The sequence below is a fragment of the Lissotriton vulgaris genome, chromosome 4_1, assembly GCF_964263255.1.
Source record: "Lissotriton vulgaris chromosome 4_1, aLisVul1.2, whole genome shotgun sequence".
NCBI lineage: Eukaryota > Metazoa > Chordata > Amphibia > Caudata > Salamandridae > Lissotriton > Lissotriton vulgaris.
Genome location: NC_141691.1, coordinates 1,384,609,217 through 1,384,627,225, shown reverse-complemented (window position 1 = coordinate 1,384,627,225; position 18,009 = coordinate 1,384,609,217). Strand labels below are relative to the sequence as shown.

At 48.6% G+C, this 18,009-nt stretch overlaps 1 protein-coding gene across 1 annotated transcript in view; it reads left to right on the top strand.

Moving 5' to 3' along the window:
• Positions 1-18,009, top strand: part of ROCK1 (Rho associated coiled-coil containing protein kinase 1) — a 2,273,505-nt gene that overhangs the window by 409,357 nt on the left and 1,846,139 nt on the right. The window contains exon 3 of the mRNA XM_086965620.1: positions 13,107-13,207. Coding sequence (XP_086821746.1) covers positions 13,107-13,207 — 101 coding nt within the window. The remainder of the gene's footprint in view (positions 1-13,106; positions 13,208-18,009) is intronic.

The window sequence follows — 18,009 nt, the reverse complement described above, 5'->3', positions numbered from 1 at the left end:
CCAATCTGACATGTAATGTGTGTGCGCCTGAATAATAGGAATATGTTTTTGTGCTAGGGTTACCGCTCCGCCAAGCATCATGCAAATCCCATTGTAAGGCCCAGCTGACAAGGGCTTTCATGGCTCCCTGCACAGGAGTGCCTGACAGGGGCGGGAAGGAACGGTCCAACGCAACGTCAAGGATACAATTATAGTCACCACCCAACACCCAGGGGACCCCGTGCCAAGTCTACAGATAATTGCGCAAGGAAACCCCCCTGATCCGTGTTAGTGGCATACAATGAAGTCAATACCACAGGCTGTCCATCGAGCTTGCCCTCAACAATTACAAACCTACCCTCCGGATCTAATCGGGAGTGTGAGACTGTAAAAGGGGTCCCGGGCCTCTCCCATATCAGCGCCCCGCGGGCGTAGGATGAGAATTCCGTGGCATAGAGCTGCCCTCGCCCTCTGCGGTGTAGAATGTGTACCTCCGCTTTGTTGAGGTGTGTCTCCTGTAAAAGTGCGATATGAATTTGATGTAGTTTAAGATAGGAGTAAATGTGGTACCTGCGCGACGGTGTATGGATGCCATGCACATTCCACGTACATATTTTCGTTACTGACATTGTGTTACTTTAGGTGATTCCCTCGTCTGCACCCTGCCACAACCCCACAGCAGACCTCCCACCATGCACCCCCCTCCCACCTCCCCAGGAGCCGCCAAAGAAACATCATTAAGTACTTGCAAGAGTTTCGTAACATAAAAGAATGAAAGAAAAGGGGATCAATCAAACAATGGAAAAAACCATGATAACCATAACAAACATATAATACCAAAATGTCGGCTGCTGAACATGCCGCCGTCCAAACTCTCCATTAAGATGAGTAACTTTTAAAACCAGGGGGGGTCGCTATGCACTGGGCACAACTGTGTCGATATAGCTACTGGATAATCAAAGGAAGCTTCTCCCTCTCCAGGCAGATCGTTTCAAGTGCAGCTGATGTAACTCGTCCCAGCTGGAAATTGCACTGTTCGTCTGGTGTACCTTACTCAGGTTGGGGTTCCTTCTAGAGAGCCCAGTGGGCCCCGTCAATCTCCACCCAGCCAGGACGCCTCCCTTCAAGTCACAGCAGATAGGTGCGCCAGGAGGTCTCTGCCCATTCAGTTTCTCCCCAATGGGCTATTATCATAATGTCAGTACTTACTGCGCCCCGCACCAATGGCTAAGCATCTCGAAGGCGTCCGTTCCCTGGGTGTCATAAAGGCCGGGGCCCCATCGCATCTCGAAAATTGCCACACCATCCAGGCACCGCCAGCAGGCGTCTCATGCCAAGCAACAAGGTCGTGCAATCAGTGAATTAGATCCGCCGTCTGTGGTGTAACATCCGGCTGCTCCGTGGACGTCTGGGAATCGGGTATTCTATAGATCATCATCGCTTGGCAGGTCCAGCGGGTTGTCACTCGGGGCAGCATCTGTGGTTGGGGAACCGCTGAGTTCCGTCACCATTCGGAGGGCATCCTGTTGTTCATCACGAGCAAGATCTGCTGGCGGGCCGATGTTCGCCGCTGCCCGTGTCTGGCGGGCCGGTGACGATCTATTCCTGCAGCGTCGTCTCGGTCCACGAAAACGCCGCATTGTCTAATGCTCCGATGCCTGCCGGGGCATCGTGTCCATTCCACTGTCCAACCATGCCTCCGCTTCCTCCGGAGAGGCAAAGAAATGCCTACCACTCTCAATTTAGCAGGGAAGAGGAGGGAGTACTTGAGGTCCAACTGGCGCAGTCTTAGTTTCACAGCGAGGAAGGAGTGCCTCTGGCGCTGAACTTGGATCGTATAATCAGGGAAGAACATTATGTTAGCAATGTCAATGCGAACATCTGCAAGTCGCCTGGTTTCTCGTAAGATGGAGTCACGATTGCGATAGTTCAAGATCTGAAGGAGCAACGGTGTATGATTGGACCCTGCGGGGGGCGGCCTGGTCGGCACTTGGTGTGTTCGCTCCACGACGAAGTAGGGTGACAGCGCGCCATCCGGCAGCAGAGCCTTCAGCCAGTTCTCCAGGTGCGCCGCAGGCTCCCTTCCCTCCCATCGCTCCGGCACACCTACTATCCTCACATTGTTTCTTCGTGCCCGCCCTTCCGCATCCTCTGCACGATCTTCTAAAAATTCAACCCTGTTGAGCAGGTCCTGCACTTGCTTGTCAGTCTGGGTGACCCGGGCGCAAGTTCTGCTGCATCGCCCTCCAATGTAGTTGTACGTTACGCCAATTTTGCGGACTTCGCCATCTTCCCCTGCAATTGCGGGCCTCCCGTGCCAGTCCTCGTTCTAGTGCCTCCAGACATAAGCAGCGCAACGGGCAAGGGGGGCCCAGCACCCAATCCCGCGGCGTCCAGCAGTCAGACTGCAGCCAGCAACACAGGCAGCACAGGGATTCAGGAGATCGAGTGAGGGGGGCCCCAAGGAAAGAGCCGCACCAGAAATGGCGGCCGCGTCTCTCCGCCGCAGCCTGACGGCGGTCGATGAGGAACTAGGGATGGAGGGAGTCCGCACCTTTTTCCTAGGCCCGAGCTGCGCACTACACGGCTCCAGACAGCGAGTGTTGGTGGCTGTATCGCAGGTACCTCCAGTGAACCAGAGTCATGATCCTAGGGCATCCGCAAGGCGTGCAATCGGTGGCGTCCCCGCACAGGCCTCCCTTAGGCAGCACCTTCGCCGCCCCCTGCCACAGTCCGTCCCGGCCAGAGGTCCCTTTCCGTGCCAGTCAATCCCGGCAGCTCGGGCGCACACTCCGTTGTGGGGTACTGCTCTCCAAGTCCGCGGGGCCCCCAGGACCGACGACAACCGGTCGCACAGCCCAGCTCCCACTCACCTCCCGGTCGCCACGACAACCACCTCCGCGAGTCTCGGCACCCTCAAGCGGGCTCGGTCACCTCGCTCGTCAGGCCTCGCCTCAGGGCCCAGCGCGCAGTCGTAGCCCAAATGGGCCCCCCACTCCAGGTGGGCAGCTTGTTGCAGGATACCGCCTTCCAGCACTATGGGGCTTCCGGTACGGGCGACTGCTAGTCTCGCGACTCGGCTCTAGCGCACCCCAGGCCGCCACGATGCTCTCCTTCGCTGGTCTCGGTGTCCCCAGTCCTTCGCAGTCTCTCCGTCCGCTAGGCCGCACTCCAGAGCCCAGCGCGCGACCACTGGATTCGGTCCCACTCTAAAGGCCCCGCCACTCCGGTCGGGCACTCCGCCTCGGGCACAACAGTCCAAAAGCTCAGGGGCCCCCAAGGTAGACCACAGCTGAATGTACGGCACAACTGCAGCGCACTCCTGGGTCACCGAGGCGATCGTCTCCGCCAGATGCAGTGCCTCGGGGTGTTCGCGGCCACTTTGCTCTCAAGGCCGCGCCCCAGGGCCCACCGCTGAATCTCAGGCCTCGCCTTCTCATAGATGGTCTCGCCGGGCGGGCAAGTTCGTGTGCGACCGCACCGGATGCTCTCGGTGCGGTTAGAAGCTCCCGCCAGGTCCCAAAAACCAATGAGCAGTAGCCGTCAGCTTGGCACAGCTGCGCCTGCAGTTTCAGCTGCCACCGGATAATTTTAACGGATAATTGGCCCGGAGAAGGGGAGCTCGAACCGGAGCTCTACCTCAGGGCGTCCTTTCCCATTGCGTACTTAGCCACGCCCCCCCATCAAAATGCTCTCTTAAGCACTTTTTTATGAATTTTTTTTAAATTTAGAGCTCTATGTACGTCATGGAAAGTTAAACTTGAGGGGTGGGCTGCTGCATCATAGCATATGTGCGAAAGAGTGGTGACTCATGCCCATGCGTTAATCATCACTTGGGGGGAGGAGGGCAAAATGGATGTCACATCACAGCACGTGCTCCTTCATGGTGATAAATGGACAATCCTGCGTAGTTATGCTACAGGCGGATTTTTTGTTGTTGATTGTATGTATCATCGACCAGAAACATTTGTTTATTGCCAGTACTGTTCTTCATCAACAATGAGTATTGGCAAACCTCAAAGGTAGGTTAGCACCTTTCCAAATGCAAGGCCTTGTGACTTCCTCAGTGACTACTTCTGTTTTGATTCATATACTTGCAATGAAAAATGCCTTTTATGGATGCTTTTCATTTACTTCAGACAGTTTCGTCAAGTAGTGCTTGACTGGAACACAATGTAGTATAGTATATTGTTATTCATTGCTATCCATTGCGGCATTTACCTTGGTGGCCTTTTGCTTAGATGTTTTATTGTGATTCTTGCTACCATTGGCCTTTTGTGCCAGACATTTCGATATACTTAACCCCTTGCGTGCTGCCGTCAGCCAACGACCGACAGCAGCACTACCTCGCTAGTTATGCTGTCGGCCAACGGCAGACGCGGCCCCGCCCATTTTGCGGAAATGCCGCATTACCGAGAAATCGCGGCCGCGGGTAAGGGGTTAAAGCAAAAATTCAAGATGTCCTACATATTCAGATGATATCAGACACCAGGAGTTAAACAGTGACTTCACAACTTTGGATATATTTAGAAAATGTTCTAGGGAAATTATGTTCCAAGTGTAGGCCAAGGATGGCAGCTGGATCAGCTTCCAGGACACATGATTAACTATCTAGATCCAGAAACCAGCAATTGGACAAGGAAGTGCGACAGGCAAGTTCACTTAAAGGACTAAGGCCCAAGAAGTTGAAAATGAAACTAAACTTTTGAATTAAAGTTTACAAAAGCACTAATCAACAAGCATTTACAATGCAAGGGTCTCGGCTTTCTTAGAGCTATTGGCATTCTCATGACATTATTTTTATTCGTTTTTTTTTAAACATTAAAAAATGGCATTGTCATTTACAATGCCAATAGCAGGGCAGGAGAGCAAGCACAAGCAACGAGGGGGCAGGACAGCAAGCACAAGCAACGAGGGGGCAGGACCGCAAGCACAAGCAACCAGGGGGCAGGACACCAAGCACAAGCAACTAGGGGGGGCAGGAGAGCAAACGCAAGCAACGAGGGGGGGCAGAAGAGCAAGCACGAGCAACGAGGGGGCAGGACAGCAAGCACGAGCAACAAGGGGGGGGCAGGACAGCAAGCACAAGCAACGAGGGGGGCAGGACAGCAAGCACGAGCAACGAGGGGGGCAGGACAGCAAGCACGAGCAAGGGGGGGCAGGACAGGAAGCACGAGCAATGGGGGGGGCAGGACAGCAAGCACGAGCAACAAGGTGGGGCAGGACAGCAAGCACAAGCAACGAGGGGGGCAGGACAGCAAGCACAAGCAACGAGGGGGGCAGGAGAGCAAGCGCAAGCAACGAGGGGGGCAGGAGAGCAAGCACGAGCAACGAGGGGGGCAGGACAGCAAGCACGAGCAACAAGGGGGGCAGGAGAGCAAGCACGAGCAACGAGGGGGGCAGGAGAGCAAGCACGAGCAACGAGGGGGCAGGAGAGCAAGCACGAGCAACGAGGGGGCAGGACAGCAAGGGCATGCAACGAGGGAGGCAGGACAGCAAGCATGAGCAACGAGGTGGGCAGAATAGCAAGCACGAGCAATGAGGGGGTAGGACAGCAAGCAGAAGCAACGAGGGGGCAGGACAGCAAGCACAAGCAACGAGGGGGCAGGACAGCAAGCAAAAGCAATGGGGGGTAGGGGTGCAGGACAGCAAGCACAAGCAACGAGGGGGCAGGACAGCAAGCACAAGCAACGAGGGGGGGCAGGAGAGCAAGCACAAGCAACGAGGGGGGGCAGGAGAGCAAGCACAAGCAACGAGGGGGGGCAGGAGAGCAAGCACCAGCAATGAGGGGGGCAGGACAGCTAGCACAAGCAACAAAGGGGGGCAGTGGAGCAAGCACAAGCAACAAGGGGGGGACAGGGGAGCAAGCACAAGCAACGAGGGGGAAGGACAGCCAGCACAAGCAACGAGGCGGGGGCAGGACAGGAAGCACAAGAAACAAGAGGGGGGCAGGACAGGAAGCACAAGCAACGAGGCGGGTGGCAGGACAGCAAGCACTCTCCGGAGGACTCTGTAGCTTCTCGACTTCTTCCTCCGGCTGTTGGGCAGAAATGGCGTCAGGAAAGCGCCAACATTTTTGCATTCGGGGGCGTGGTTTTTGCTGTTGAGTGACGGATGATGTCACGGCGAGAAAACTGCAAAAAACACGCCCCCGAATCCGAAAAAAGACAGGCTTGAACGGAGTGACGCCCCTCTCCTCCAATGGCTGGCCTCCATGTAGGAAGCCAGCCAATGGAGAAGAGGGGCGGGTTCAAGCCCCCATACTAAAAAACATTAAATCTCGGAGCGACACTGCGCAAGCGCAGCCTGCGGTCCGAGACCTAAAAAGGCATCACAAGAGGCAGAATAGATTAAAACATATATTGAAGCAGTTGCTTCAAAGTAATCAGAGGAGGTCAAATTTAGATTTTATCTTTTCTTCATCATGTGTTCATCTTGTAATCTTTGCTTGTGACTGAATTTCCATTGAAAAACTGAAGTAGCTATAGTGATCTGTGACTGAAATTGGATCTCTGCATAGGTTTTGTGCTATTCATCAACGCCCTTATGTGGGTGGTATTTCCATTAGGAGAGAAAACATGCATGAGAACAATTTTTGCGTGTTTTTCTTTTCCATTATAAGATTGCGAAAATAGGAAAAACTATTTTGTTTATAATCTTTCTTCACTGGCTCCCAAACTGTGCGCCGCTGCACCCCGGTGCACCTTTGCAACGAGCCAGGGGTGCCGTGCACATCTTTGGACCGTGGGAGAGGTATTTCTGCTGAAAAAGAATTTTATAATGTGCAGAGTTGAAAAACTATGAATCTTTTATGGCCCTGAGTAACCACTAAAATATTCCCAGAAATGCATGCTCACAGAGAAGCACCATGGACGGTGTGCCTCAAAAACGAACACAGTGGAGGGTGTGAAGTTTTTGACAGGACTTGCTGTCTTTTTCCTCCTATTCTCAGGCAGTTGGTCAGCATTTGTGACCGAGGTGGTTTCTCATTATTTGCAAACCAAAGCTCTGTCTAACCTTCTCCCCCTGGTAGTAACACATTCTGTGTTGCACTGAGCATGCCACGAAGAATGAGAAGGCTGCTTGCAGACACATTGAAGCTGGAAGTCCCTCGCAGAAGCCATTGCCCGAACCATGCACAACATGGCAGAGGAAAGAGAACCGTACGCTCCTGTAAGTGGCCTCTGTTTTCTTGCACGCATGGCTACCACCTACAGGGCATTTACTGACACTTTGAGGGTTGTAGGGAGGAAGTTGGGTGGTCTTGGGTCACAGTGACGTGTTCCAAGTTGCCACGCTTCTAAAGAGTCTTTTATTAACCATGTCTCTACTCCTTCTCCGTTAAGATTATTAGGGACAATAATAATAAATATTATTGGAGTCATCACTTTTTTTTTGTGTAGCAGCGCTTGTCTTATGAGCACTGAGGGTACAGCTTCCAAATCATTTTAGTTACCTTGGGGATGGAATGCTTACCAGCAGTGAGCATGCTTCTTTGAACTGTGTGTGTGGCAAATGCAATAGCTCTGGGTAATTAAGGTTTTAAAGTTGGGGATATCGTAAGGGCTCCACATAAGTAGTGCAGGCACTTAATTAATGTCTTATAGTGCTGTCTAAGCTTCTGACGCCAGACAGTGCATGCCAAATCTGCTATGAATGTGAAAGTACTAGTAATGAATGTGAGAGGCTGAATTAGCTTCCCTACCCATCAACTCATGGACCTCTCGGCTGGAACTGTTAACATTGAGCATCTTTCCTGTACTTCTCTATAGGTAACTCAGAACCTCCAGGCGCAGGTTTCAGGCAGGAGAGCTACACCTCAGGACGAGAGCTTGCAACCTACAGGCGCAGGTTGCAAACAGCAAACCTTTACGGACCAATTAAAGTTTTTTATCAAACTGTTATATTTTTGTTTTGTTACACAATTGGTTATAATATCTGTATCGGTTTCATCCCAATTAATTTCAGGGAGAAAAATGAGTACTGCCGAGGTCAGGTTTACGTCCACACGCCTGAATAAAAAGTGACTTGGAGAGCCACGGCCAATTAGGTCAAGGGAGCCGCAGGTCGAAAAAGTTTGGGAACCACTAAAAGATGTTGCTGAAGCCTACACATGCACGAAGATAGTCTAAAGTTTATGAATTTGTGTGAAGATAACTATCATGGAGAATTGGTGTTAGCTTAAGTAGCTTTTTCATATCCATGCTGCCAAGATAGGAGTACTTTATATTTTCAATCTTGAAAGCTACATTGCACATTCCCCATCACTTCTAAAGGTGTTGGATGAATGGAAATGCCTTTCTTGGACATGTGAATGGTGAATCAAATATGACCCTGCCTTCTGCAGCTTTGTATGCGACAGGGCAGCACACAGCATGTTCTAAAGAGGTGGGGTGGGGCATACGTATCCACCAGCTCAGCAACTCCATAATTTCAGACTTCCTCATGCTCACTCACCACTCTAGCCACACATTTGTTTAGTTTGCTTCCTGGCCTGATGGCAGCTCTCATAATCCACTGTCTGCTTTCCATACCAGGTGCATTAGAGCAAATGTTGGCACAGCAAATTAGCGGTATTTGAGAAATAACTGTCATCCCCTGATCATTCACTGGTAAGTAGCGCGAAAGGACTGTATTATGGAAATTATTATGCGCTGAAATGTAGTGGGTGGCTGCAGATAGCATGCCGCTTCTGTTATCAGGCCATGCATCCTTTCATTAGAGGCTATTCTACTCCATACACAATGTAGTGTGGCCACTCAAAGATGACTGCTTGCTTTTGGCTACCACTGACTTCTCCAATTTTTCCTTAAGTGCAGCTGCCCAATACTGTCAAACTGTTAGAATGCTTGCCTTACTGCAGCATTAAGTACTTCATAGGGATTCTCTGTGCACTCATCTAGGTTTGCCCACTGGGAAATAACAAACTCTTCTGTGGTTCAAGTTGCTCAGCCTTTTCTACCTTGCTGACTCAAAGCTGTATCCATGGATCTGTTTCCCTGAAAATAGAAATTAAGTTCTTATAAATTGGTGATACAAATCTGCTTCTCCATCGTGGGATCCAATCGAACATGCTTAAAGCATAGAAATTATCAGCAAGTGCAGTATTCTAAACCACAATGAAAGCATGACAACAGTAGGTAAAATGTTATCATTTTGGTTTGCAGCAGGTTTAAATCAATCTGTCATGGCAAAAGAAATGGGACTTAACACAACATCCTACAGTAGCATTTTAAAATGGAAAAATAAAGAAGCTTGTTGTGGTCCTATAGTAAGGCTAACTCCAGAGGAAAACAAACTGTGCAACTTTAAGAATTACAGAAGCTTATCTGTTCTATTGCCACCTACAGAGAATTTTTTTTCAAGTTTAGAAATTCAGAGATGGAATTGCTGAAAACTCCAGCATTCTCAGAGACTACTTTAACCGCAAACAAATTTTTTGTCCATATTTGTGTTTAACGTGACTCCTGAAAGCTTCAGCATTGTTTTTCAATCTTTTTTTGTCAGATAGGAGCCTTTATTGTTGGGGGTGGGAGGAAAGTTTAGTTCTGCCCATGGAACTGACAGAATTTTGATCACTCTTTGTTACTGTTTAATGCAGAGGTCTGGCCAAATTCTGCTAATCAACGCATGGTGGAAATTTTCTCCCTCAAGGCTCCAGAAAATGCGAGCTGGTGAGCGAGATTTGGCATCCCTTAGGGCGATTTTGTTACGGGGGCAGTGGCTGTCAGAGGGCTGATGTTTGAGTTGGTTTGCTACTGCTTAAGAAGATTTCTACTCGAGCAGCAGCAAAATCAACTTGAATAGCCGCATGCTCTTATACTAGGCATTGATTTTAATTGTTGCTCACGCTACCGGTGCTAAATCGTAGCACGAGCTGCATATCTTCCGCACATTTACAAAACTCTGCAGAATCTTGCGGAGTTATGCAACTCCGAGAGTTCCTCATGCTCCTATATTTTCTCCCTTTTTAGGTCTCGGCCTGCGTAGGCTGCGCTTGCGCAGTCTCGCCGGCGAGATCTTACGTCTCTTAGTGTGGGGCTTGAACCCGCCCCTCTTCTCCATTGGCTGGCTTCCTAAACGGAGGCCAGCCATTGGAGAAGAGGTCTCTCTTACGTTGTGTTTTCACTGTAAGCCCCGTCCTGTTCCGATTGAGGGGCGTGTTTTTTTTGTTTCTTTCTCGCTCTAGGAAATCACTCCCCCCCCCCCCCCCAGTCTGAAAAGGACAGGGCTTACAGCGAAAACACAACGTCATGGCGAGGGCTTGCTCCATTTTATGTACGTATTATTAAAAAAAGTTAAAGCCATTGTTTTTTTTTATATCAATACATATAAGTCACGTAACTACAAAACATGTTGCTTTACAAATGCTAGAGGTGTCACATTTACAAAAGTTATAACTATTGGCTTTGTAAAGAAGAAAGCTATTAATTTAGCTATTTAGAAAAAACACATAAATAAAAAATAAAAAATGTTTATAACACCAATAGCTCTAACTTTCCTATTGCGAGACCTATTGCATTTCCAATGCTTGTTTTGCTTGGCATCACCTCTGCTCGCAGGGTGAGAGAGCTACAGGCCTTATTTTCCAAGCCTCCTTTTCTTGCTGTCTTTCCGGACAAAGTAGTCCTCTGTACTAGCCCTCTTTTCTGCTCAAAGTGGTTACATCTTTCTACATAGGCCAGACCATTCCATTGCCTGCCTTCTTCCCACCTCCGCACCCTTCCAAAGAAGAGGAGAGACTCCACTGTCTGGATCTAAAACGTGTGCTGTCTTTCTATCTTGACCGCACTGAAGACTTCCGGGTGGACTATCAACTATTCGTGGGTTATGTGGGCGCCAATAAAGGTCGGGAAGTACACAAACGTACCATCTCTCGATGGGTTGTCTTATGCATTAAAATCTGCTATTCTTTGGCTAAAAAGAAACGTCCAGTGGGAGTGTGCGCCCACTCTACTCTGGCGACGGCAGCCACTACTGCTTTGGGACGTGGAGTTCCCTTACTGGACATCTGCCAGGCAGCCACGTGGGCATCCTTGCACACGTTTACAAAGCACTACTGCCTGGATAGCCAAGTCCGGAGAGACTGCTTCTTCGGCTGTTCTGTTCTCCAGGACTTCCTGGTGTGAAATTAGTTCACAGACCCACTTCCGGGGTTGGTATTGCTGGGGTATCTATTCTAAGGTAAGGAATCTATAACTAATAGTCTCTTTAAGATGAACAAGCTACTTACTGTTGCTAACAATGTATCTGTAAGAGACATATATTCGTTATAGATTCCTTACCGCCCCACCCATTCTTCCCGTTCTGCAAACTGACTTCTAGGGATAGGGACTCACTTACAGGGCACTGGTTTGTTCACCAGTGGTCAGTGTCTTGCATGGCTCTGCTCTTCTAGTGTGGAAAGTCGTGTCAGAACTGACGTAAGCACGCAACGGCGAAACTAAGTAAACACCGCAACATCATACCCGCGACCACGATGATGGACGTGGAGTCGACTAACACCACCTACTAATGCGCAGGGGTACTGCTACGGAAAAAAAATCTCTGGATCCAGTTGACGCCTGGGGGTAATTCTAAGCTAAGGAATCTATAACTAATGTATGTCTCTGACCGATACATTGTTGACGGTAAGTAACTTGTTCGTTCTGACCATAGGTGCAGTTGTTCCATCCATAACAGTTAACCTTTGTCGTCTCAAAGTTACCCTTTATTTTCTTTTTGGCACTAGTTTGTGCAGCTCCTGTTTCAGAATGGCCCCTTAAAACTGCAAATCAGGTGCCTGTGAGGGACATCATTGGTGTACCCAAAAATTGGTTGACCCTTCATTGGTCTCCCTACCTTACAGTCTTGTTGTGGTACCCCTCACAGCCATGTTTGCACAGGTCCTGGTTGGGGCAGTAATAGTGGCTCTGCATTGAATTGTTAACGCCCATTGTTGATGCCTTTTTCTCCCCTTTATAAATGTAAATCCAATGGCCTGGGGAAAATGAGCTACCTTAGTGTTTTTCTTTAAATGTTTGCAAATGTTTTCAAACTTAAGCATAGGTTTTGTCTTAGTGATCACAAAGATCAGAACTTGAGCACTGGTGATAGATTTTAACCACTAACTCTGCACCTGACATTAGTGTTAATAGATGGATAATCGTTGCTGACAACAGAAGAATTGTTTTCCCCTACTCCTTGTTCCTTTGCTATTTTCTTTTTTTCCAAGACATTTCTGACGGAAATGCACAAAGTTTCTTCCTAGAACAAACCCTTATGGTTCTGTATAGCCAGTTGGGAACAGGGACCTCTCTGAAAAGAGGGTAATTGTTGCCTTTCTAATCGCATCCAAGAAGGAACATTTTGTTCTGGGTATTAAAAATTAAAAGAATGCACTGCACCGGATTGGTAGCAGGCTTCTGCTCAGATCTGAAGGTATTTAGTTGGACCTCAACTCCAGCTCATGGCTTTCATAGGCACAGATCTGCTTTACCTGCTATGGGCTTCTAGAATGTGGAACTTATACTACCCATTTCCTCTTCTCTGCAAAAAAACCTAAATTACTTTAGTAAGAGTGCTTGCTTGTCCTGATGAATGTTGACCTTTTTGTTTTGGTGCCCCCTGCGAGCACAGAGGACATTTCCTCATCAGAGGATGGAGGAACAGCACTTCAGGAGTCAATCACTATTAGAGAAGTTGAGTGAAGTGGTGAAGTCATGGCAAGCATACACTCTTTCTGCACCAGATTTTATTCTATGTATTGTTTTATAAACCTACCTTTTTACAGCACAGGCTCTTCAGTACCCGGCTGGCCTTCACAATAACATGAGATAGGTCTCATGAATCTTAGCATGTGCCTATTGTCCTCCTGTGCTTGATCTCGGTTGGCCCTTTAGGTAACAGTGCAGCTGGCCTCCCATCATTCAGTTTGGTTCCTCATTCCTTCACCTACACTAATATTAATTTTTCACCTTGCAATATGCAGCATGCTTATGTATCCTATTGTCTAAGCAATACCAAGAGTTCTTCTGACTATGGGCTCATGTTAGAAATGCAGTTTGCGTCACAAGGTTGTTACATATTGTCAGAAATAGACTGTTTACAAATTATCTATTTGAAAAACATATTTTTTTGCCTTTCAGATAAAGATACAATAAGTAAAATTAGAGACTTGCGCATGAAAGCTGAAGATTATGAAGTAGTGAAGGTGATTGGCAGAGGAGCATTTGGTGAAGTTCAGTTGGTGAGTTATTCCAAATTTTCATTTTGCCTGTTTCACAAAAAATACAATCCCTATAGCTAATTGATGTAAAGAATTAATTGCTCATTTATTGATGTACCCTTAGCAAGCGTATTTTACTGTATTTTATGCTGCAGTCCAACTAACATGCAGTTGACATGGCTGAGCAAAATAACGATGGATTAAATCCAGATCTGTGACTGGGGGTGAATGTTTTGCCATTGTGCAACATTCCGTCCATCATCTTGTGTGTTTTGCTGTTCACCCTATGTGGGATGGGTATGCCCAGACGTGGGTCCCGTGCTCACTACGCCACTGGAGTCAAGCTATCCTGGCTGAAGACGGCTGATAGCCAGAAACCGGTCCTAGGATGCTCGACTCCGGTCCAGGGAAGACATGGCTTGGCAGTTCGGGCTGGACTGTTCCCATGAGGCACAGGGGTCAAGACTGATTTGCATACGGTCATGTCAGAACTTGGGTGGCTTGGTGGGCAAAATAACGATGGATTAAACCCAGATCTGTGACTAGGGGTGAATGTTTTGCCATTGTGCAACATTCCGTCCATCATCTTGTGTGTTTTGCAGTCCAACTAATGGCACTCCATATCTTGAAATCCTGTTTTTGTTGTTCATAAGATGGCATCAGTGCCTTCAGCCTAACACTAGACCTGTCATTTGTCCATTGTAGAGCGGTCAGGAGGCTATCCATTTCGTCTTAAAAGAAAAAATATATCCTGAAAATTGTAGAGACCCTGGGAAGGATCACCATTTTAATCATAGCAACTCTACCCACACAAAACAATTGCATGCTCTTCCAAAAAACGAAGTTGTGAATACCACTGAGGAACCGCCCATTCTCAAATTAAAGTAATACTTTTTCTCGGGTACTACCCTGATTCCCTGACATTTCAGCAACTTGGTCTACCTCCCTAAACCGAGGCCCCAGATCAACACCACATTTTGTGACATGCCTTGTGTATAAAATGATTTCAGATAGCATTGGAAAACACCATTACTTACTGATTGAATATATTACACAACCCATTCTCGTCTACAGTATTTCATATTGTTTGTCTGTGATCTTTATGCTCCAAGACCAAAGCCAGCTTTCTGCTGAACTTATCACCTTTTTAGGTTTTGACTGGCCATGCGCTTTGCGCATGTGCCAAAAAACCTCTTGAGTTGTGTGTGTGTGTTTGGGTCGGCCCTCGTCATTCATTGGCTGGCTCCATAAATGGAGCCTAGCCATTGGACGAGGGGCCTGTCCGTCAATGCCGGACCAGACACGGGGGCGTTCCCGAGATTCTTTGGCTTTTGCCGACGTCACGCGACGTCAGGCGAAAGCCGGGAACGCCCCCGAATCTGGTCCGGCATTGCCGGCACCTGCCTCTGCTATTTTGGTCCTCTAGCGCTTGGGAGCGCTTGATTTTGTTCTAGCGCTTGAGAGCGCTGTATTTTGCATCTAGCGCTGAGGAGCGCTTTGTCCGCCCAAGCGAGTGCCACCTCGCTTTTATTTGTGAATTCCCGGGAGGCTACCCCGGATTGCGGCAAAAAGAAGTTCCCCTCGGCCTCAGCAGCGCGACCCGGAGCCTGGGGGGCTCGTCTGCAGGGCCGCGCTGCCATTGGCTGTCTCGCCAGCCTATCAAGCTTGAGCCTGGCCGGAGGGTTGCCCGGCAACGGGAGAAGCGTCCTCGAGGACGTCGGGGAAAATGGCGGCCTAATCGCGGCTGGGGCGCCGGCCGCACGTACTGCCCAAGAGGAAGAAGGAGCCCAGCGTCTTGTCCTCGGCGAGGCTCTCGAGGGTGAGAGAGCCCCGCCCGCGGCCCGGTAAGGAGGAGAGCCAAGCTCCGGACGAGGAAGGAGACTGCCAGCGTCCCCGCAGCCTACGGAGAGACTGAGCCGGTGAGTGATTCGAGGGAGAGGGGGCGTCGGTGCCCGCCCCTCCCCTCCAGCGAGAAGGCGCAGGAAAGTTAGGTGCCGGCTAGCCAGACACAAAAGGCGTGCGTTGTACCCGACAGAGCTGGACAGGGGCTACAGCACAGAGCAGGGTCCTTTCACGGGGGAATCCTGGGAGGTGATCGTGTAAGAGAACCTCCTGAGGGGTTGTGAGGATAGAGGAAAGCAGTCTGCTGGGGTCAGGGGCGCAGAGTGGGACTGCTGGCGATGCAGTCAAGGTATTTTGGAATGTGACGGTGTCTTCCACGGTAAACGTATGCATACACCTCCCCCGAGTGCCCAACTGCAAGTGAAATGGATATTCTGAGGTTTTTGTTGGGTCCTGGCTCCATACGAATGAATGGCCCAGAACCGGTTTTGTGACATGGAGGGGTTCTCCAAGTGTACCATCATAGTGGCATTAAACTAGCCTCCCTGCCTTTGGCTGCATCACGTACAGGAGTGATGACAGCATACCATTTTTTGTGAAGCAGTGGTATACCCAGACTTTATTTTGTGCCCAGGAGAGGCGAGCCACCTGGCTTAACTCAAATTCTCACTTTAATGTGCGACCCAGAGTCTTCTGCTGACATTCTGAGCGTATTTATGTCCCCTGCAATTATGGAAAGACTTGTTTGTTTTCTCTGGCAAAAACAAAAGTAACGTTATAGATAGGAGAATTTGTGAGTGATTACTTAAACAAAAAAAAGTAGTTTGCCCCGACCATGCACTGCTTATGACTTTACATATGCCAGCCCTCATGACCTGTTTTAGGACATCATTGGTGACATCATCCAAAGACACTGCGAGTTTATTTTACAGTTTACATAGTGACACGTAGCTACCATATTACTTTTCAACCTAATTTTGCCTGTGTCTGGCTGATGGGTGTGTCTACAAAATTGTGTGCTGCTAATGCATCGTAGGTTTGTAGAAGTATTCAACATGTTATACATGTTAAGACTATCCCTGTGTGCAGTTGAGTTTGTCCAGCGCAAACGAGCAAAACACACAAGTTCTTAGGCTCTGAGGGGAAAGTTTACCACAGGGCATATGTTCTATACACAAAATACTAAAGGCTTCATCTACAAGAGAATTGTGCAGTGTCGTAAGCCATTTAGCTGTACCATGCTGCGTCATTTTCGAAGCACAGGGCTGCATCATAATAACAATAATACAATACATCCCTGTGCTTTCCACAGCGCTGGTGAACAATTGTATGCCATGCGTCAGGACAGGCACAATTGCGTCGGTTTGCAAGTATCCCTGTAATTGTGTTTGTACAGGAAGGGAGACCTTCCTGCAACAAAAAAAACATCAGTGGGATTTTCTTCTTTCTTGGCATGCAGCATTCTGCAGCGTGACTAGAAGAGAGAAAAACTAGTAGAAATAAAAGTATTTCTCCTCAATGTGCTATGCCTTGGCTGGAGAGAGGTAGGATTTAGACGTATTCTCAGTTTTACCAAATGTAAATCTGGGAATCAATGGATATGCACCCACAGCAACACCTGTGGACTGCCTCCACGGGTAGCACAGTTCACTGTAACAATCAACCACAGATATAAGAAAAGCCCTTGTGTTCACCCTGTATACAGTTTTACAATACATGCTTCTCTACTCCAATCAACATCATTTATCACTGTAAGTTTGGTGACTTTTCGTGTTTTGATAGAGATAAAGTCTGTTCGTAGCAGGGCATTTGTTTTGTGACAAGTGTTAAGCAATATTTTTAGGTACGTTGCTTTATCTGAATAGTTTTATATAGGTTGTACACAAGAGTTTTCTTATATCTGTGGTTGATTGTTGAAGTGAACTGCGCTACCTGTGGAGTGTATGGTATAAGGCCAGTGTGACATATAACCTATGCTTTCTACGTCTAATGGGGTTGTTTCTGCGATGGCGTTAATGATGCTTCGTATTCTTCTGAGCTATTTTGTACTTACTTTCAAAGCTCTAATGCCATACCCGTTTATGGGGAAATGTTTACAAAAGAAGCTTAGATTATGTCATGCTGTCATAGAACATGCCTTTAGTGATGTAGATTGTGAAGTTGTAAGCACTGCATGGCAGTGGCGCATGTTATTGGCGATTTTGTTTTCTTTTTGTTAAAACATTAATGTTACTGACAAATTCACCTAACCATAACGATTCTTTAACCTTTTTGGGTTTTATTCAAGTGAAATTCTAGAGATATTTTTTACATAAAGTAATGTTTCATTACTATATGTAAAGAAAACCCCGCTGCATGGAGCCTTCATGTTGTGCTCATCGGTGAGTTGACACAGGGCCAAAAGGTTTTTAAATGGGGAGGGGCGAGGGAGCAAAGGGCCCACCCCCCCTCCCTGAGCCTTAATATGCCCTCAGGACTCTATCCTCCAGGGCCTATTAAAAAAATTATAATGAGGTTGTGGTGGAGTGAGGCCCTCTCCCAGAGCCTTTTTAGACACTAGGGATCTCATGCCCCATGGCCCTTTTTGGGTTTTGACTGGCCATGCGCTTTGCGCATGTGCCAAAAAACCTCTTGAGTTGTGTGTGTGTGTTTGGGTCGGCCCTCGTCATTCATTGGCTGGCTCCATAAATGGAGCCTAGCCATTGGACGAGGGGCCTGTCCGTCAATGCCGGACCAGACACGGGGGCGTTCCCGAGATTCTTTGGCTTTTGCCGACGTCACGCGACGTCAGGCGAAAGCCGGGAACGCCCCCGAATCTGGTCCGGCATTGCCAGCACCTGCCTCTGCCTTCCTGCTCGGGACATTGCACAAAAGTCGCTCGATAGCCCCTCCCTCCCGCTCCGTGGCAGCCCGTCTCCCTCCCTCTCCTCAGGCCGGCCAGCCGAAGGAAGCAGCCGTCCGCCTCCAGCCAGGGCCGCGCT